The sequence below is a fragment of the Tetranychus urticae genome, chromosome 2 (assembly GCF_039701765.1).
Source record: "Tetranychus urticae isolate SD_2017Ah chromosome 2, NJAU_TeUrti_SD_1.0, whole genome shotgun sequence".
Classification (NCBI taxonomy): domain Eukaryota; kingdom Metazoa; phylum Arthropoda; class Arachnida; order Trombidiformes; family Tetranychidae; genus Tetranychus; species Tetranychus urticae.
This window is the reverse complement of record NC_142959.1, coordinates 1,496,869-1,518,727: the sequence shown is the minus strand read 5'-3', so window position 1 is coordinate 1,518,727 and position 21,859 is coordinate 1,496,869. Positions and strand designations below refer to the sequence as shown.

Sequence of the window (21,859 nt, the reverse complement as noted above, 5' to 3'; positions counted from 1 at the left end):
ATTTCTGAAACAGAAACTGAATGAAATATTGAATCAATTAACAATAACATCTAAAACTTGGTTTATTATATGCAAGTATGTTTAAATAATCATGTTTCTGTCTTTTAGGTTCTGTAAAATCAATAGGCATTTAAGTCACTTTGTAATGTGTCCAACATATTGAATTAACACAATATTGAAACTGATTATTCAATACTAACTGTAAGCTTGCTTTCAAAGCAGAGATGTAAATAACCATAAAAGTAAATGTAGGAAGTCTTAACGTCTAAAACATGCTTACATTTTATTGAAACTATAAGGTTAATTAAAAAGGTTCATTAATAGATCTCAATCATCTACATGTAGACTAATCTAGAGTAAAAATAGACTGATCACTGGTTACTTGCTCTGATTGGAATTGCATTGAAAGATAGAAACCTTATGACGATTTTGATTATAGATGATTTATCCACTGTTGGTGTTAATTATTTCCATGGAATTAATGTGATTAAACTAGAAATAAACACATTACTAAACAGTTCAATTTGAACATTAACATGTTCGTTTGGAATGAACATACAAAATTAACTGAAAAGCAAAAATAAATTGTCAAACCTGGTTTCGTGAGTTTCAGTAAATTTTTCATTTATCCTTTGAAAATGTTGAAAAAAGGAGTTTAATTGATAATTTTAATGATTATTACAACTTTTATGCATTTTACTGTTGATTAAACTTGAAAAATACAATTCTATGTGAAACAATTAAAGTCAAAACGATGAGGCATTTTGCTTCATAACAAATTGATCAATAATTAAAGCCGAGAGCTTAAGATATTTAAAGTCAACTTTTCCCATTGAATTCTGGGCAAGATTTAGGTGAACTAAACTAGTGTGATGCAAACTCACTAGATGTCACTAGAGAAAAATTTGATGCCTCTTCAAACTAACATTAGATGGCGTTAGCTGCCTCATTTTCAAAGCTATAATAAAGTAATGAAGTTTGAAGTTTATCATGCAAATGATGGATTCAAATGAATTTTTAGTTTTGCCACTCAAATTAGCACTGAAGAATCATTTCAATTGTGGAAGCTTTCAAAATCAAAGTTGAATTTTCCATAAATTCTGATTTAATGGGCTTGATGATTCAACAATGAATGTAATTTTGATTACACTTGCAGCTAAACCAGAACGATCTATTGAAATTATCCATGAAATGTTGAAATAATTTTCACCTTGAATTAAATTGTCTAGTTTTTACGAGTAGTTCATTGATAACATTTCTCTGTCTCTCTCTCTCTACATGATGAACATACAAGAAATGTGATTCCAACAGATGAACATCTCAATTTTGTTTCTCCAACTCTGTCTATCACCATTGGAATAATTATCATAATTGAGATTCTTTTTTTGCAGCTTTACTTTTGTCAATATATTACATTGTCCAAGGACAAATGGCGAATGGTTTTCTGTAAAAGCAACAACAGTTGATGACGAAGATGAAAGTGAATAACAAAAGATTAAATGGTTGATGCAAAAATGAAGCCAAAAGCTGATAGAATGCGAATAGATTCAATCAATCATCCCTTAAACTGTTATATTACAGGAGCGAATCGTCACTCAAAATACTTGTTCAACTCTTCATCTTATTATGATTACCATTATTAGCCTATTTTAACAGAGTTATTCAGCTCATTAACTGTTAACGATAAGGATAATAGCAAGATGAATTGTTAAGGTTACCAAGAAAGAGATGAAAAGTCAGCATTATTCAACATTTCCAGGCAAAACATGTTAAGATGATAAAGATGAATATGATGGAAATTTTGTTGCTACTTTCGCCTGATTTGAAATGGCAAAGGATTGTTAACTCATTAGATTGGGTTAACTTGGCCAACAATTTAAATTTTCAACTGTGAATGATTGATAATGTCAGCTGGTAACATTTTCAATGATTACTCTATTTGTTACCGATTTGACAATTGCATTTGATAATCAACCTTAAAATGGTTAATCTCAAGTAAAAGTGGAAAATTGGTCCATAATTTCAATTGACTTTTACTAGTTGATTACCACTAATTGTTACAATTGTTAGTTTTTTGTTGTCTGTCTTTACAAGAGTGCTTTTCACTGATTAAACGGATCAAATGTTGGTCCATTGAATCAACATGAAATTGAAAGATTTACACTTTGCTTTTGATATTTGTATTCATTGAAAAAAAATGGTCGCTTCTGATTGACCTGAATTGCTGATATTTCATCGTCAACAATCAACTGCAATTTAGTTGGCCAATTTTCACTGTTTATACACTTGTAATACAACTGATCCGGAACAATTTATTACCATTTACTTTTGCCTTTTTTTGATTTACTTTCCACTCTTGACTCGTGCAATTATCATAACTGTATTAGTTATTATTGTTAATTGTAGAGTAGCTATTTAACTTGTAATGTGTTGTAAAAGTGATTGTAATAATTAATTGACCAAATGTGTTTTAACTTTCTCCAAAATGTACTTCTTCACTGTACTTTTCAATGGGAAAAATGGTGTTGAAAAATGTTAATTAACTCAATGAAAATGATTTACTGTGAACATAAAAATGTCAAGTATTGCACATAAAAAATATCACAACATACACATTGAGATTATTAAAGTGAACACGAAACAAGAAGCAAAAAAAAGATGGAAATAGATGGAAGCCAATATTAACACAGTTTATTTTAGCTAATAACACAGTACATGATAATTTGTCAACCCTAAAGGAAAGAAGAGAAGAGGGAAGAAGAAGAAATGATAGTATAAATTATATCCTAAATTATATAACATATTATAATCGTGAAGAGAAACAAATATAGCGGAATAGATGAAGATGATGTGAAACAGGTAAGATAAGGTGTGTTTGACATTTCCAATTGAGTCGGTCTTTTGCTTTTGTCTGTTTCTTGGGAAAGGTGATGATGATGATGACGAGCAATAGACAAAAATGATGGAAACAACGTAAAATGGTTCATTTTTTGTTTTCCTTTGTTTTAATATATTTCAACTGGTGAGATTAGAGTTGAATCAAGTTTGGTAAAGATGAGCAGAAGATGATCAAGTAAGAAGAAGAGGCTATAAATGATGAGAATGATGAAGATGATGGTGATGAATGGATAATCATCAGCAGTTTATGTTCCGTTTGATTTTGTTGTCCTTTGAATTTGTTAGGTTTTTCTAATGGTATGATTTAAAGATGAGCTTTCAAGTTGAATTGGTTGATGAGAATAGAGATTGAGGTTAAAATTGATGATTGATGAGTTCCAATAGAGTTAAAATTAAATGTGATTGATGATCAATTTTTGTTTCACTTGCTGTTATTATACCAATGATAATAATAATAATGTTAATTAGAATAAGCTTGGTTGCTTGGTTTGTTTGTTTGTTTGTCCATGTTTTGTATAGTTTTTCATCATTTCTCTCCTCTTATTGATATCATTTTTGTTTGTCTAAACATCTTTTGCTTTCAATTACAAATCAAAAATCATAATTTTGCTCCATTTTTACCCTTTGAATCCTTGAAATTGCCTAATTCCACTAAAAATGATTTACACTTTTTCTCGTAATTTCTTGTTTTCCGTTTTTGGAAGCTTGAGTTTAAATTTCAATGTTTTGTCCAAAGTTTTTTTCTTTGCGCCTCGTCTTCTTTTGATTAATTTTCAATTTAAATTAGTCTTTTGTTTGTCTTTCATTGTGAGATCAGGAATGGAAAATATGGTGTTGATGGGGGAACCGGTAAATTGGGTAAATCAATTGACATCCTTCGACCTCGACGTGATGAACCATTGTTCCAAACGTGAGTTCCCATGTGAACCTTAAGGTTACCCTTGGTGGTGAAAGGTCGCCCGCAAATTTGACATTTAAAGGGTTTATCACCGGTATGAGTTCTCATGTGAATTTGTAATGCACTGTGACTTGAGAAAGGTTTATTGCATTTCTCGCAAACGTGTTTGCAACTATTTGATGATCGAGATGAAGATGATGAAGATGAGGCTGGTGCTGTTCCAGGATAAGATGAGGATGATGAAGATGACGGAACTGGTCCAGGTGGAGCAGAAGAAGAGGTTCGTTGTGAGTGGTGATGAGGTAAAAGGGAACAAGATGAACCGATTGACGAGGTTGGGGATGAAGTTTGTGCATTTCCACCAGCCACTGAATTTAACAACCGATCATCGTGTCCACCATGATTTTTACTTTCATCGATATCTTCTTCGCCAACTTCCTCACCATCGGCTTCTTCCTCACCTCCTTCTTCAAAGGTTGTCTCTCCATTGGATGAATTACACTTGGACATTTCTCCTCGTCCAGAATTTTCATTGTCACCAATGGAATGAACGGGTCCAGATTCAGTGGACATGTTTGAATTGCTTGCATTACTTTCATCTTTTATTTCTTTGCCGTTAACTGTAAAAGAGAAGAAAAAGAGAAAAATTAATTTCTTGAAATAATTAACATGGCAAATATTTGATAAAAAAAGGTTAACAAGCCTAAACCCCTTTCAAGTTGCACAAACCGTCAAGAGAAACATTTTGCTTTTGCTGAAAATCAAACAAACAAATCTCAATTTTGTTGAAACATTTTCTACATAAGCTAATTATTTTATCTGGTGATGAAGAAAGATGATGATAAAGATGAAAGGCAGCAGAAAAAAAAGATGCATATAAAATAATTTGTTTACCATTTCATGTTGATAAATATATTTATATAAATGTGAATAGAGAAGGAAAAGATCGCAAAGTTAAAATGTTTTTCAAGTAACTTGATATTATTCAATAAATAATATGATGAAGATAAAAAGTGAATCTGTATAACAAGATATAATACATTATATTGTGAAGCTGGTGTAATTGAAATGGTAACCCTGGGTCAAGTAATTTGATATATTACTTTATATTTGTATATTATTATCCATCTATACACACATTTATATATTTATACTTATATTATGTCAGTTAACATATTCGTGTGAACAGACACACACACACACAAATGTACAATTTAGTCCATTTTGATTACAAGATTGAACAATTTTTATTGCTCTAATAAGCAATAGTTAAATGTAATCAAAGACGGATTAGAAAGTTTTTGTTTTTATGAAAAATTTATTGCACCTAACAGAAGATGTTGTTAGTTAGGGTTAGTATGGGCTTGGTTAATACCTATTTATGTATTAAAAATAATGGATTAAAAGGAGTAATAATGATGAATGTAGATTGAAATTGTTAGGCTTGTTTTGATTGTGATAATAATAAATTTTAGCTGATATAATGTATCAAGATTAGTTAGGATGGGAAAGGAAAGAGTTGTAAGGTTAAGTTTGAGTGAATAGGAGACAAATCAATGTTTTATTAAAACAAATTTAATATAAGATACAGCAGTAGCATCTGTATATTATATTATATATATAGATATTTATTTTATTATCTATCTTCATCTCCTTTTATTTGGATCATTAAATAGATAATAACCTTGTAAACAAAAACTTTCATATCAAATTACTCTAATTACATGTAATAATAGTACCAAGAATCGAGCAATAACCATGATGATATAACCTTTCTTCATCATAATTTTCTTTCCACTTCTTAATATGGTTACAGTAGAATGATAAATTTAATAAGGTTCATGATGATTATAATTGTTACAATCATCATCACCACCATGATGTGTCTAAATGGTTAGAGATGGTAAGAGTTAGAACAAGTCAGATTATTCCAAGCCATTGAAAATTGTTTTGAAACTCGTTCAACAGGGTTAACAGTTTTCCAAGATTGAGTATTCCATCAGTATTTCAACCATTTTCCTCTTACAGCAAGAAAATTAAGTGAAGATGAGGAGAGAGAGAAAAAAGAAGTCGAAGTAATGCAATTAAAAATGGCTCAATTTGTGAAATTTTGTCAAATTTAGAAACAATATAATTACACTTTGAGGAAGAGTCGCCAGAAATTTAGCTGAAGAGAGGTCGTCGTCAGTTAGATGACTCTAGCTAATAGGTTTGAAAGGTTTGCAAGCTAAACGTATGGTAATAATAAGGACCATTTTACACCAAGTAGAGTTGAGATTCAATTTTTAGCCATGTAACTCTGACAATAATAAATTGTTGATGTTGCACAATTCATTAAATTTACTATTTTCAATCATCTTCCAAACCATTGTCATGGACTTGAGGGAAATTGTTTACCCATTGAAAATCATCAACAGCATGGAGCTTGGGAAATGACACCATCCATTTAACTTGGTTAAAATAAGACGTTTAACCCATAAAGACATTTTGCTTGAACCTGACTTTGGGCAAAATGGTCCAACAAGTTCCTTTTTGAGCAACAGAAGAGACAACAAGTTGATCCAACTCAGCTGGGGTCGCAAAGAATTCATTCAAGGTTAAAGGTGATAACTCACAAACAATTAAACAATTAAGATATGCAAATTGAAGGGAAAACCAGTCAGAAGGTAGCAACACCATTCAAACAAAGACACCAGTAGAGTAAACTTAGACTGTTTAAACATAGTTAAAATGTCAAAGCAAACAGGACAATAACTTAAACTGACAGATAGTCACATAAATAGGTAAAAATTGTATAAATTAGATGAATAATGAAATTAAAATGAAGCCAAATGATTAACAAACAAAAGATGAAAAGGTTTAGCTGTAAATTGAAAACAAAAGATGAAAAAGAAGCGCAAAAACAATGGGGGAACATTGAAAAATAAAAAAGCCAATTGAGGGATAATATTATAATTATGATTACAATTTAAATGCAACTTGAAATTATAATTAAACGAGTTTACAATGTTGAGCAAATCATTAAAATTGTAAAATATTAGAACATTTAAATCTAATGGAAACAAGTCGATAAATTATCATTAATACAATCCAAATGATTATTGCCTTGAAAAAAAGGTTTCAACAGTGAAAACTGGTTAAAATGCTCAATTGAAGATCAATTGAAGCTCAAAGGCAATTTAAATAATTTCATCTGAAATGGTTAATGATTACATGATATACAGTTAGATGTATATTTATACCCAACTTGACGTGTCAAAATTAATGGTAAATCTATTATATTCACAAGATAAGAAGCTATTTAATGTTGCTCCAAATTTCCTGCTTTTATTGTAAAAATGTTTCAAAAATATGAGCTTTTTCCATAGAGATATTTGTTGATTTGCTTTCACACCATTCATTTATCATTTTGTTTTTGCTCAACATTTCCTTTCACTTTTAATAGATTTGCCTTTTTACACCATTTTTCCCGTATTTTTGCCTCTCCTCTTGTCACACTATTAACTGTTGACTTTGATAAGTACAATAATATGACAATAAAAAGGTGAACCAAAAATGATTGACAGTGAAACCCTATTAATGGATCCATATGAGTGCCATTTCAATCCATCAACAGTTTACATGAGTCAATTTTATCCATCAACAAGCAAATTAACTGGGCAACATTTCAAGTTCACATTTAAATGTTGCTTGAAACTATAAATTATATTAGGAAAACTCGACTTGGAGGAAATCATTTTTACCTGAAGCTTTCATTGAAACGAAAATGAGAAAAGTGAAAATTTCACTGATTGTTTCAGAAATGAAATTTTCTCAATCGAACCAGAAATTGTCCGAAAAAAAAAGGTGAAAAGATATTCAATGAAAGTGTTAACATTACTTGGAAACTCATTTTATATCTTAAAATGTTTGTTTGATAACAACAATAAAATGAACGGAAATGAGTTGATATAAAGAAAATGAAAAGAGCGAAAAAAAGGAGAAAAAATAGATTTTCTTATAAAATAAATATTTATGACATTTTGTCGCTCTTTTTGCTCGCCTTTTTTATGTAACTTGTTGGAGGCGAAGATGAAGACAAAAAGGTTACAATAAGAAGATGAAAAGTGATGAAGAGAAGGGAAGAGAAAAGATGAAGATGGAAAGCAAAATAAGAGGCAAAAAAGTGAAGCAAAACAAAGAATAAAAAATGTTGAAAAAGAAGCAAAATGTACGCTTTTTTTCACTTTCAAGACAAAAAAGGTTTCTATCCTTTTCTTGTAGATATATTTTTATCACTGTAACTATCTCAAAAGACATCATGAAAGCGTTGAAAATTATATTGTAAAGGCCACATTTGTATTGATCATTTTTTTCATCTTTTCCTGTTTATTTCGCTTCTTCATCTTATTCAACTCAACCTGCAATAAATACCTATTTTGGGGACAAATTCACTTTTTTTTCTCTTCTTTTCTTTCCATTTCTTTATTCAATTACATCTTTTGCTTCTTATAGTTATGATGACTTTCATAGGTTTTTTGTTCAACTTTTTTTTGCTGCCTTTTACCATGAAAAACAAAGTGAAACTCAAATTCAAATACGAGTTCAAATGATGAGCTTATCAAGGAAAATGCTTTTGCAAATTGTTCTGTTTTTTTCTCGTTTCGTTTATTGTTTCGGACTTTTGGTTTGTTGAGTTTTTGGAGTTTACTTTTGATCGGCTTTTGTGCAGTTTCGATTTTTGTTCAATTAAATTTTTGAGGTTTTTGGGGCTTAATGTGTTTGATTTGCTTTCAAGTACTTACATTGACTATGGTTACTTGAGTTGCTATTTTGATTGGAAGCATTTCCGGGAAATGAATTGGAGGTTGAATGGTTGTAATTTGTCAGGGAAGTTGTATAAAGTCCTGGAGGTAGATCACGGCATTTATGGGTCATCATGTGTTGCTTCATGTTACCTTTGGTTGAAAAGCCTCGTTGACAAATTGAACACTTGAAGGGTCGCTCCTTGGTGTGTGATCGATAATGAATCTCTAGGGCTGAATTACATGCAAAGGTTTTGTAACAAATTTGACAAGTTGTATTGGGTCGACCAGTTGGAAATTGTAGACCAGGAAAGGGCGAGTTAAACAGTCGACTTGGATGAAGTCCACCTGATGCTGCGGCGGCGGCTACAGCGGCTGCTGCTGCGGCTGCTGCTGCTGCTGAAACTGGTCTGCTTGATGAACTTGAAGGTTTAATTGAGCTGGAAGTTGAGAGTGAGGTTGAAGCTGAGCTTGATGGAGAGGTTAAAGGTAATGAGGTTGGAGTGGAAGTTGTTGGTATATTTTGTTTCTTCGGCAAGTGGGGATGATGAGAGTGGTGAGACTGGTGATGGTAACCGAGAGCAAGTGGTGAGGGCGATAAAGATGATGGTGAAGGTGAGGGTGAACGAGGTGAGGAAGGTGAAGGAGAGGAACGAGGCGAACTCATGTCGACTCCACCAGCACTTTCTTCTCCTTCTCCTCTTCGATCCTCTTTTCGACCTCCTCGTTCGGAACCATTTCGAGGAGTTAAATCAAGTGCACCGCTTGTCGATGATGACCTAAGGTTCGATGAAACCATGTCTTCCATTGGATAAGCTGGAGGCGTCGATGGTCCAGCACTTGGGTTTGATGATGAACCATAAATTGGACCCGTTGTGGTTGGTGGTGTAGCATTGAGTCGAGATGAATGGTGGGATGAGCTTCGTCTATGGTAACGTAAAGCAAGTGGTGATGGTGAGGGTGAAGAGGGTGGAGATGATGATCGAATCGAGGACGATGAGGGCGAAGGTGAGGAACGGAGTGAGGAAGAGGAAAGGGTTGGTAAACGTAAACCTAGACCGCCTTGACCCAGGCCCATACCAAAGGCTGCTGCTGCTGCTGCGGCTGCCGAGAAGACGGAAGATGAAGAGGATCCATTGCGAGGAGTTAAATCAAGAGCACCACTGGTCGACGATGAGGTAGCAGAGGATAAAAGCATATCTTCCATGGGAGCGTAAGGGGTTGAAGCTGATCCAGTTGAGGCTGCTGCAGCGGCAGCTGCGGCAACAGCGGCCGCGGGTGACATGAAAGGTGACCTTCCAGAGTGGAAAGAGTTTGGCAAAAGTGATGAAGCTTGTTTGCTCACCTCGGAGGCAAACAAGTGTACTGGATGCATACGAATGTGCTGCTGTAATACCAATGCGTTGGTAAACTGTTTATGACAAACTGGACATTGATGAAGTATTCGTAAAGGTGGTTTAACTCGGTGGACACCCATGTGAGTTTTAAGGTTACCTTTGGTGGTAAAGGCTCGGTCACAAATTTTACACTTAAAGGGTCGCTCTCCCGTGTGAGTTCGATAGTGCATTTGAAGGGCTGATTTACAAGAGAGGACACGATGACAGATTACACATTGATTTGGATCACTTAACTTGTGTTCAATATTGTCAACCAGTTGTTGAAGTTTGTGGGTTTCAGAGGCTTTTTGAATTTCCATTAAACTTTCCCATGAATTATCAGCACTTCCAGGTTTGGGTAAAAGATCTTGATAAAAGTTTGGATCAGGAAGAACTCCCGGCGCTCCAGCCGAACCCGATGAAGATGATGCAGCTAATGATGATCCAGGTGCACTTGGTTCACCGCCTCCTGAACCTGCCTTTAAACCACCACTGAGTATGGAAGGTGTTGACGGACTGATTGAGGGAGCGGCAAGAGTCGATGAGAATGTTGTGGCTACCGTTGTGGTTGGTCCTGAAGTTAAACTGGCGTTTATACTGTTGTTGGTTGTGGTTGGTGTCGATAGGGAAAGACCGACAAATGAAGGAGTTGTCATAGTGCTGGGTGAAGATGATGATACTCGAGGAGGGGAACATGAAGCAAAGTGTGTCGCCGATGAACCAATTGAATCGTCATCATCTTGATCTTCTTCTTCCTCATCTTCCCTGTCATTCATACCGGTGTTTGCATGAACACTGCTCATATTGCTGTTGCTAAAATGATGTGCTAGGTTTAGACTTGAACTAGCATTACTGTTGCCGTTGTTGCACAGGCCAGCATTGGAGTTGTCATTGGTTCTATCCTCATCACCCTCAGAGTCGTGCATATCCAAGTACCTGTCCTTATGCCGTTCAAAGTGAACCTTGAGGTTACCCTTGGTTGAGAAGCGATTGCCACAAACATTGCACTTAAAGGGCTTCTCTCCGGTGTGCGAACGAATGTGTATCTGTAGAGCGGAATCGGAGCCAAAAGCTTTACCACAGAATCTACATCGATGCCGATAATTGGAATCCTCTTTACCGTCTTTGCGAAACTTTAAAAACTCGGAACCTTCCAGGTCAGACAGGCCATTCATAAGAAACGAACTGCCCTGCATAGTATTTTGAAGTGCCTTTTCGGTGTGTCGCTGTAACAACTCTAATGTATTGGGTCCACTTGGTGAAGGTGGCGGTGGAATGTCACTTGGACCCAATGGAATGCTTTTATCGATATCATCAGGCAATCCTAATGAACCCCCGTTTCCGGTTGCTAATGTGGTTGAACTTACTGAAGCATTTAAAGGTGCATCTGAAGAGAGTCAGGAATGACAAGAATGACAAAAATAAACATTAGTTATGGAAAAATTATGCAAATGACTTCGAATCAAATGTTCTATTTTAAACAGAAACGTAAAGTGAAAAACATTTACCTTCATCAGTTGGTTCACAGTCCATTTGATTATCAGGTGTGCCCATGCGACGGTTACGAGAAGATCGATGAGATGGACGAGAGTGCCGATGGGAAGAGGATGAATGGTACGATGAACGATGATGAGAATTGCGTCGAGTTAAATTGTTTAAATTGTTTCTCGAAGAATGAGATTGATGATAATTTAATGGAGACAAGGATGAACTGGATGATAATGAAGATGCAGGTGAGCTTCTACCAATTATTGCATCTTCTCCCTCTTCACACAAATCTTCATCTTCTTCCTCCTCCTCATCATCATCCTCACCTTTTGAGTTAATATGATCCTGATCAAGTTTGCCTGGATCACATAGAGATGAAACTGAAAAAGGCATTCCCTTTGGTATTGATCCAAGTGAAGGTGAGACAAGGTTTGATGCGGATGAAGTCGAGTTTACCGATGATAATAATGACTGTGACGGTGTTGCTGCGGCTGCAACTGCGGCTGCCAATTGAGCCATTGGTGGCTTCAAAAAGGGTAAACCTTGTAATACTGTTGGTGATAATGATGATGAAGTTGATGATGGTGATGATGAGGTTAGACCACCACCACCTCCTACCTCTCCTCCGTTACTGGTAATTTGGGCTAAAAGCTGTTAACGCAATTACGTTGATTATTATTTTGTGTTATTTTTTTTCGGTGGAAGAAGCAAAAAAATTATTTGAAAAAAGAAAAGGGAAAAAAGAAGAAAAGAATAGGTTAGAAAAGTGATTATCATGATGACAATGATGATGAAAAATGGATAGTCTATCATTAAGAGAACCTTTTCTTCGTTAATTTATCGTTAGAGGTTGCTTCAATTCTGACAAAAGTCAACAAGATCATTACCTTTTCTAACCAGGTAAGTTGAGGAAAAGTCATAAAAAATAAATAATATGAATATGTTTACATTTAATGCTTGTTTAGTTTTGCATACAAAAGGTTAGAGTTAGTCAGGTAAGAAGAAGGGAAAAAAAGGTAAAAGGTATTATCTTGAGCACTTTAACACGTTACACCGTAACAGTTGCTCTTTACTGTATCATCATTTTTCATCATCTTCATCTTCATCTTCTTCCTGCGTTCACATGATTGTACTATTATTACAAGCTTAGTTTGATTCTTGCTTCATTAGACTAACAGTAAAAAGGTAAAGAGTAAAGGCATGAAATTAACAGCACGTTAAAACACCATTAACACTGATGATACCAATGATTATGATGATTACGTTGGTAATGATGATGATGATAAACAATGATGAATGGAGAAGTAGAAAAATAGACAAAATTGTATTTCTATAATGAATAAAAAATTACAAGGTAAACCTTTTTCTTTTGCCCTCAACTTTTTTCTATTAAAAATAGAATCGAAAATTTTTGCGAATTTTTGGCTCAATTAAAGTCTATTTAGAGGGTTTGACCATTAAAGGTCAATTGTTTAACTTACTTGTTTAAAGACTGTTTGAAGTAAAGCCATTTGCTGTTGTTGTCCCATTGATGAGGTTAAAGTTGGTGTTGTTGGTGTTGAGGTTGCCGTTGAAGCAACTGCTACTGGTGAGGCTAATGACGATAATTGATTTAATGCAGTTGATAATGAATTGGATGAGGTTGTTGTTGTTGTTGGTGTTGATGCTGTTGCCGTTGATGAGGCAGCAGCAATTGCAGCAGCTATTGCAGCCATGTTTACATTGCCTGATAAAAGTGATGCCTGTAAGGCTGATAGCGGTGAAAGTTGACCTGAACCTGAAACTAAAAGGTTTCCCGATTCAAGGGTTGAAGGGTTGATACGCTGTTGACCTATTGCAACCTTGGTGTTTTCAAGTTGCTCCGAGATTACCTGAATATCAGATAATTCAATTCCAGGGAAAAGTGAACCAAAATTGAAGCCACCTGAAAGCTTTGGATTGTTGCCTGATGATAAACTTGATGAGGTTAAAGGTGATGACAATGAGTTAATATTACAATTTAAATTATTTAAATTACTATTACTAGAGGTTGAACCAGTGTTCCCTATAAGATTATTTAGATTTTCATTAATCAACTTTGAAGTCAAGTTATCAGTGTTGCCCATCAGGTTGCTATTAGTGTTGCAATTGTTATCCATTTCATTTTCAGGTAAAGGTGAACTCATCATTAATGGATGAGGTTCATCAATGGTTGAACTTGACGATTCATAGCCATCGCCACCATTTGAACATTTATCATCACCTTCATCATCATCAGATGAGTTTACTACGAGTGGACCAGAAACTGTGCAATAGAGAAAAAAAATTTCGATTAAAATTCAATTCCAAATTGAAAAGTTTTTCTAAAAAATTTTCTTCTTTTCTCATCTTTTATCATTTTTCACCTGAAAAGCTGGTTAAACAGAGAGAGTTACTTTCAAATGATTAAAACGAATGTCTGATTTCATGTAAATATTGAGAAATTATTTTCCAAGGAAAAGTCAAAAGGTGAAACAGATAAGCAGTAAACCGATGAAATTGTAAAAGTGTAAAAATAAGTTCATTTTTTTGGACATTTTTCTTCTTCTTTTTAATGAAATAGGAATCACGGGTGAAAGATGATCAACACTCATGAGTAGATTTAGATTTAAAGGTAAATCACTCGATAAACGGAAGCTATGGTCAACTTCGGTTCTCTTTTGATCGTTTTCCGTTGAAAGGCCAATAATTATATCGATAGTGTTAAACAATCAAACTAATGACAATAATTGATCCTCAATGAGCATATGGTTGACAGGGACTCTTGAACTCTATGGATACCTTTTTTTGCCCTCTTTTCCTGTTCGTTTTTTTCACTTTCTCTTCATCCTCCTTCTACCTGGTCTCTCCCTTTCTTCATCAAAATCATCACTTTTTGTCTTCACCTTTGCTCTGCTTTGATTCCCACGAAATTGTCAAAGTGTTCAATAACATCTTTAATATAAAGTGGAAAGAAGAAGAAGTAACAAAAAAAGTTTCAATTTAATAGGAAAAGGTCAAAAAAAGTTACGACAAGAGAAATAAATTGTTCAACTTTTTTCACCAATTTTTTGCTCTCCTCCAACAGCAATTTGATATGATTTTAATACAATATTTGCTGTCAACTCATCAACTTGCCTACATGAGTGAACCCGAATGACCATGAGTTACTTAGGCTGTACACCTTGTACAAAGTGAAGGCGTATCAAGAGTAACACACTCATGGCACACAGCCATGAACCAGTCAACTAGATCATTTTGTCAATCAATGAAATAAACTTGAAACATCAGCCTTAATCGGACATCAAAGTTCACCTTGTAATTGAATAACAAAATGCAAAACAACCGAAGACACAAAAAAATTGATTATTTGACCAAACAACTGCTAAAACTCGGTAAACATTTAACTCGAGTTCAGTTGATTAAACAAAGTTTTTGTTCAATATCGATGAATAAGTTGCTTCATTAAAATGCTTACAATAGTTTTTGATGATAATAAATGAATAAATGATTTGCATTATTTGAAGGAGAAGAAAAATAATTGCAAAAATTGAATTATTATTCAAAATGCATTTCATGTTAATCATGTTGTTGAAAGTTTTTTATTTGAACATTTCCATTCAAAGTAAACACTGTTTTTGAATTACAGAAAGTGAATCGTCATCATTCTTAAGAGCAAAAAGAGTGACAAAAATTCAGTAAAAGCTGACCCAAGTTCAAAGTGGACATTTCATGATAAATTGTAAATGAACCGAGAGTTTGGAAAATTGTTTTTTTTCGTTCTTTTCTTCTTCTCTAAAAAAAGGTTTCCAAATGAAAAATGTAATGTGATTTGATTGAAGGTTAATCAGATCAAATTATCAAATTTATTGATAATAATATCAATAATGAAAGTTGAAAAGGTGAACCTCGACAGTAATAATAGTTTTAAAATTTTCCTTTTTTTGTCATCTTTTCTGGCGATGATGATGATGAGAAAGGAAGAGTGATTAAGAGGAGAAACAGGGAAATATAAAATTCTATCATTTTTGTCACTTTAGATTTGGAATGAAAAGAGAGAGAGAAAAGGAAGGGACAAAAGAAAGCCTCAAATTCGGTCATTCGAGAAGAAAATGATGATGATGATGAAGGTGATCGTTATCATCACAATCATCAAGCATCTTCCTCCCATCTTTCCAAGTTACAATAAAAGCAAAATATTTCACTTCGTTAAAGTTTGCAATATTTTTTTCCTTTTCATTTTTTCTTCTTATTCTGCTATTCAAGTCTCTAATTAATATGTCAACGCATCATTTGTTACCAAAACTCTGTAATCAAAACTTGTATCATTAGGGTCAATCTCGCTCTGTGTGTCCAACTATGAGCAGTTCAACTTTTGGGTACAAAAAAGTGATCCAATTACGGATCGATTAAATTACATGTAAACTCAATCATCAAAGGTTAAAAATTAGTCAAATGTGTAAACTCAAATCATGAAAAAACTAAATCGATCAAAAGAAGCTCTTTTAGACTTCGACCAAATTTGGAGATCGATCGTGATCGGAAATCGCCCATCTCTAGTTATAATTATTACGATTGTTAACAAACTTCGAGTCCGTCAAGTTAAACTTTGATGAGTTTATATTGACTATCAACTCAACTCAAGATTTTGTTTTTCATCAAAATTCCCGTCTCAATAATGCAAAGTAACCTAGTGATGCTGTCTTTAGTTCATTTCATTTCAACTCACAGTCAAATTTATCAAGCAATGAACATGAAATTTTACGGTTTGAACATTTAACCAATTTCGCTTTTAAGTTTGAAGAGTAAAATATTGTTTACAGCGATTTGTGTCAAGCCAATGTTTAGATTTAAAATTGAGAAATGATTTGATCGACACTTTCATATTATCATAATGGATACAATATTTTTGAGCAAAGGATTTGGAGTCGATCAAAATGCTATATTTCCATTGTTTCAATTCATAAGGGAGTGATAAGCTTAAAATTTTCTCCTTTTATCATCATCATCATCTTATATTTTTTCTTCTGCTATAGCTTTAACTGAAGTTTAGTTGACGTTTGCAATAATAATCTGTTTGATGAAAGACAATTTTTGTGCTCTTCTCTTATACAGAACCATATTTATCCCATTGACTGGACATCAAATTGAATGGGTTTGCAGGGAAAATGATGAAGAGAGGAAAACCAATATATTTTCATTAGGATGTTACATTGATGATGATGATTTTCACTCTCTCAGAGTAGAAGTTGTTCAAGATAAAAATGATGTTCTATCATCGTATTATATGTATTTTGGTGTTAACTTTATCCATCCACATCTAATAATATTAACTTTGTTTCATCTTTTGTTTTCCTTCGCCATCTTTTCATCATCGTTTTGCTCTTCTCTTGACCTTTTTTTTTGATGATAAATTTTTGTCTCTCAACATTTTCATGTCCAGTGCACTTAGAGTCAATATCAATGAATGGACAAGAATGGAAAGAAAGCAAAGAAGAAAAAAATCATTTTCCTTCATCTTTAAACGATAACTTGTAATCTGATGAATGACAATAATGAAAATGAAACAATGACGAGAGTAAAAAGGTTTAGATGAAATCATCTTTTGGTAAAATCATTACATTATATTTAACTCGAGTTGACTGATTTCAGATCGAAACATTTTTCATCTCATAATGAGAAATAAATTGAATGATGGGCGAAAAAAAAGGATCAAAAAGATGACGGCAAGATGATAATGATTAAATGTTGTTCATCATTTTTGATGTCATTTAACGAATCAAACTTGATCACCCTTTTAGTTGGTCAAGAGAAAAGGATGGAAAGAGATTTGTCACTATAAGGTGACCGATTGTTATGATTATCAACAATGATCAATAGAAGAAGAAATAAGATGGAAAAAGTTGATGGACAATTGGGTTTGGTCAACATGGCCATAGTGACACATACAATTGTCATGAGAGTAACATTAAAAGTTGAACCAAAAAGCTTTATTGACATATAAATATAATTGACCAGTTTTGAAATGATATTTGGTAAAAGGGGAATTGGGAAGAGAAGAAGGAAAAGATGCGTTAATAAGTAAAGATGAGGATGTCGAGTGATGAGGAGAGGAAAAGAGGAAAAAGTGTTTTCTTCTTCTTCTTTTTCGCGTTCTTCTGAGAGAAATGCATTTTTACAAATTGATATTCAAAGAGGGAAGTTTAGGGAAATTAGAGGTTAAGAGATGAACAGGAAAAAGATGATTATGAGCATGAAGGAGTTTAATGTTGAATCAAGACTCAATTGTGATATGCAAAATAAGGTCAACTCAAGTTCATGTTTACCTTGTTAGTATCAATGCAGTTGAAAAGGGTAAAGATGATCAGGTTGATGATGAAAGATTAACCAGCTAAATTAAGAGTAAAGTTTGATACAGAAAATGATAATTAACTGCATTTCTCCATCTTTCCCATTCTAATCATTTCTCTCCGTCTTTTATTCCCTCATCTTTACTCTTCTGTTTACAATGTATTTTACTTTTTCACTTTTCTCTCTCTCTCTCTTTATCCTTCCACTCACCAAGTTAATCATTTTCATCCTCATCTTTAGCTTCATCTTACGCTTCATCTTACGCTTTGCTTTTAGCTTTCATCTTGAGCTTGCATTTAACATGAAAATTGCCTTTTGTTTGCTTTCTTTTCCAGGACAAACCTTCGATGAAATTATTTCCTTTTCCGTTTCCATCAATCATCATCAATCATTGCATAAATCGGGAACTTTGAATAATCAAAATTATCTAAATTGATCAACTCTTTTCATTCCATTTAAGTTCATTAAAAATTCATTGATCGGTTCAATGGACAGTGAACATGAAAAGTTGAAAAAACTTTTCTCATTTTTCTTTTTCTTCACTTTTTCAAGGTTTTACAAAATGAAGCAATTCTGAGGCAAACTTGAAAAAAATGATTCCAATAATAAACTGATATTGAGAGTTAATCAACTCTTTCCCATCTGATTAGATTTGAAGGAAAAACATTGTAAATGAATAAAGCAATTAAAATGAAAACACAAAGGGTTACCCAAGGCGGAGTTAATTTGCCTTTGATTCAGAAGGAGGAGAATGAATGAAAAAAAAGAAGAAATGATAATGATGATGATGAATGATTTATTCAGAATTTAACTGAATCTCGTTAAAATAAAATAACTAACTTAGAAGCAGGCAAAGAGTGAAAGAAGTAACGCAAAAGAAGAAGAAGAAGCAAAAAAAAACTAGAAAAGCAAGAAAATTGAAAGTAATTTAAATTTAATCGAGTTGCCTGGGAGTTTACCATGGATCGATACTCATGAGGTTTTTATCATCATCATCAACATCACCATGTATTCATGTAGAGTGAAGATGCAAAACAACTTTTCATCTCTTTCTCACTTTCCAAAACTCTCTTATCTTTTCTTCTTCTTCTTCTATTTTTTTTTGATTCCATATTTTGGCTGACACCTCCTTCACCAGAATCATCATCATCACCACCAAGATGATGATGATGAAGATAATGATAACAAGGCCTATAAAAAGGCATTGGCAAACAGCGCATCGTCAAAAGCATAATCATAATTCAATAACATAACAACTCGTAACCTCAACAAGAGTCTTGTTGAGAGGCAAAAAACACAACAAGAAAAGTCTCCTCCTTTCATCATCTTCCATCATCTTTTCCATTCCCTTTCTTTTTGCTCATTTTTACCTTAAGTCAATATTGGCTAATAACTTCATATTAACTTCATCTTTCATCTTCATAAGCTTTTTCATGCTTTCATAACTTGAAACTCCTCCTTTTAACCTCCCAATATCTATAACAAACCCTTCAAAAATGATTTATGTTCAGTTATGGGTTACCCTTCAAGGAGTTTACCTTGACTACCTTTCATATTTTGTTCAAGTTGCCACAAAACTCACTCTTATTGGTCTATTGAACAGCAACTTGCAGGATAAAAAATGATTGGTTCAAACATTATTATAATCATATTTGTAATAATAATTTTTTAAGTCAACAGCAATTTTCCCGTTTTGCGCACTTCGACACTTTCTGAACAACTTTTTCAATTTTTTGTCAAAGTTTCAGTTCGCTTTTAGCAAATCTTAGACTCGATTTGATTTTGATGTTCAATTTTCGGGTTAATTTGTGCTCTGTTTTGAAGAAATTTTTTTCTGTTTCCGTTCAGTTTTTTTGCTAGTTTTAGTGTGTTTTGACCTCAACTTCAATGTAATTTTTCGGCAATTTTTTCTGCTCTGTTTTGGAAGAAAATTTTGAGTTTTTTTTTGTTAAAAATGTTAGTCTTTTGAGTTACTTTTGGATCAATGAAACTTGTTTTCCTCTTTTCCCTTCAACTTGTTTTCTCGCTCTTCTCTCCTGCGCTCTTTTCCGTTTTGTTTTTGTTTTGTTTTTGCTGATTGTAATTATTATTATTTTATTGGACAAAACTAACAAGATAACTTGTTGAGAGTTGAAGATGATGATGATGATGATTGTGTTGATCACGGTGGATTACCTTTTAAAGAGAGGAAAAGTAAAGAAGCTTTCATTGGCTTTTTAAATTAACTAAAATTTTGATGAGAAACTTGAAGTTACATAAAGAGATGAACTTAAAATTTTTCTCCCTCTTTCTTATTCTTACCACTCGACATCAGTTGGTGGTAGTAAACATTCAACATTATCATTATTATCATTTTACTCTTTCGCCAGATTCTTCATCTTCTTACCAAAGACCACAAAGAAGTTGCAAGATGAAGAAGCCTCTTTCCATCCCTTTTTATCTTCATCTTGTGCATCTTAATTTTCCTTCTCTTCTCTCTCTCTTTTCTCCCCTCTTGCCTTCTGCATTCTGGTAATAACTTCGGGAAGATGAATAAGTGAATTTAATAGGAGAAAGTGCTAGCTCATTTATCAGTTTAAACTTCAACTCATAAACCAATCAAAATGAGCAAAGTAAACGTTAACAGATAATCAGAATGTGCGGTAAATTTAAAATTAAATGCAATTAAACAGCGAAAAGTTTCAGGTTAAGAATGCAAAAAAAGTGATTCTGTAAAGGTGTTGCAAAGTCATTTTCTGGTTAACTGATTAGCATCGCTTTGACAAGATGAGAAAAAAAGATTACATGAAGAAGAAAAAGAAGAAGAAATGAAATGAAAATAACCACAAAAGTAATGTGTTTTTTGCTTCAAAATATAAACACAATTAAATTGCAATTAAAAGTCATAAACACGAAAAGAAACTCAAAATAAAAGTTTTCCCCAAATCGATCAAAATTGCTTTTCGATTTCTCAAAACTCAATGAAAACGACAAAAGATGACAAGAAATTAGTTTTTCATAAATTAACCGGTTTTTACTCAAAAACCCGATTCTTTTTCAAAGGAAGAAACTTTTGTCGCTGGATTTTGGAAATTTTTCAATTCGAAGTCTTTTATGATTGCATTTGGATTGCTGGACAATGGAAGTTGCAAGAAATCGTTTTCAATGTAAATCTTGATCTTGTCTGAGCGAAAAATTCTGTCGGGGAAAAAGGTCTTTACTACTGATTTTTACCTTCGTTACTCAAGATGCATTTTCATCATCTTTTGCCATCCTCTTAAGGATCGTGAGGCTTCTCTTTCTCACCTTATCTTTGACTCGGTCAAGGGCTCATAAATCATTGAAAGAAGAGGAAGACGAGCTTCTTAACTCACTCAAAGATTTTTCTTGTTTTGCCTTTTCTCTTCCATTTCTTCCTCTCTCTCTCTCTACCTTGAAAAGTTGAAGCATTTCAAGAAAAAGAAAAGTGAGTGAGAAGAAAAAGATTCAGTAAACATGATGTTTCATTAAACAAAATTCATTTCTCACATCATCCTTCTATCATCATCATTTCTTCCCCTCTTGATCCTTCTTCATCTTCTTTCCTCTGCAATTTTCATCTTCAACAAGATGAACAAGTAAAAATGAGAAAAGAAAGCTTGAAAATGAAAAGTCAAAAGAAGTAACTTTTAGCCATGTTGGCTTACTTACAAAATGCTTAAGTGAGAAGAAGAGAGAGAAGATGAGCCAAAGAATTTTCCACTTTTTCTCATTTTCTTCATCATTTTTGTCTTTCTCAATTGAATCTCAGGTAACCACAAAAGTAAACTCTGGTTTACCTTTTCCTCTCTTCTCTTTCCATTTCACTCTCAATTATATCAACTTGAAGTAAAAAAAGTGACCAAAAAAAATGTTCATCAAATGATGAAAAATTCAATTGTCAGTTCCGTTTCGAAAAACACCGAAAAGAAAAAGACAAAAATTAATATTCCAGTCAACCTCTTCAACTCATGAAAAGATGAAAAAATGAATCAAAAGTTATCGATTCGTTACCAAACACAGAGACACAAAAATGGCGGAACAGAAAAGTTGGCCAAAAGATTAGCCAA

General features: G+C 33.4%; 1 protein-coding gene across 1 annotated transcript in view; it reads right to left on the bottom strand.

Annotated features, from left to right (window-relative positions):
• Nucleotides 1–2,674: 2,674 nt before the first annotated feature.
• LOC107363651 (uncharacterized) overlaps nucleotides 2,675–21,859 on the bottom strand; it is a 52,314-nt gene continuing 33,129 nt past the window's right edge. The window contains exons 2-5 of the mRNA XM_015930912.3: nucleotides 12,926–13,728; nucleotides 11,465–12,095; nucleotides 8,581–11,343; nucleotides 2,675–4,416 (exon numbers count right to left, since the gene is read on the bottom strand). Coding sequence (XP_015786398.2) covers nucleotides 3,701–4,416; nucleotides 8,581–11,343; nucleotides 11,465–12,095; nucleotides 12,926–13,728 — 4,913 coding nt within the window. The 3' untranslated portion in view covers nucleotides 2,675–3,700. The remainder of the gene's footprint in view (nucleotides 4,417–8,580; nucleotides 11,344–11,464; nucleotides 12,096–12,925; nucleotides 13,729–21,859) is intronic.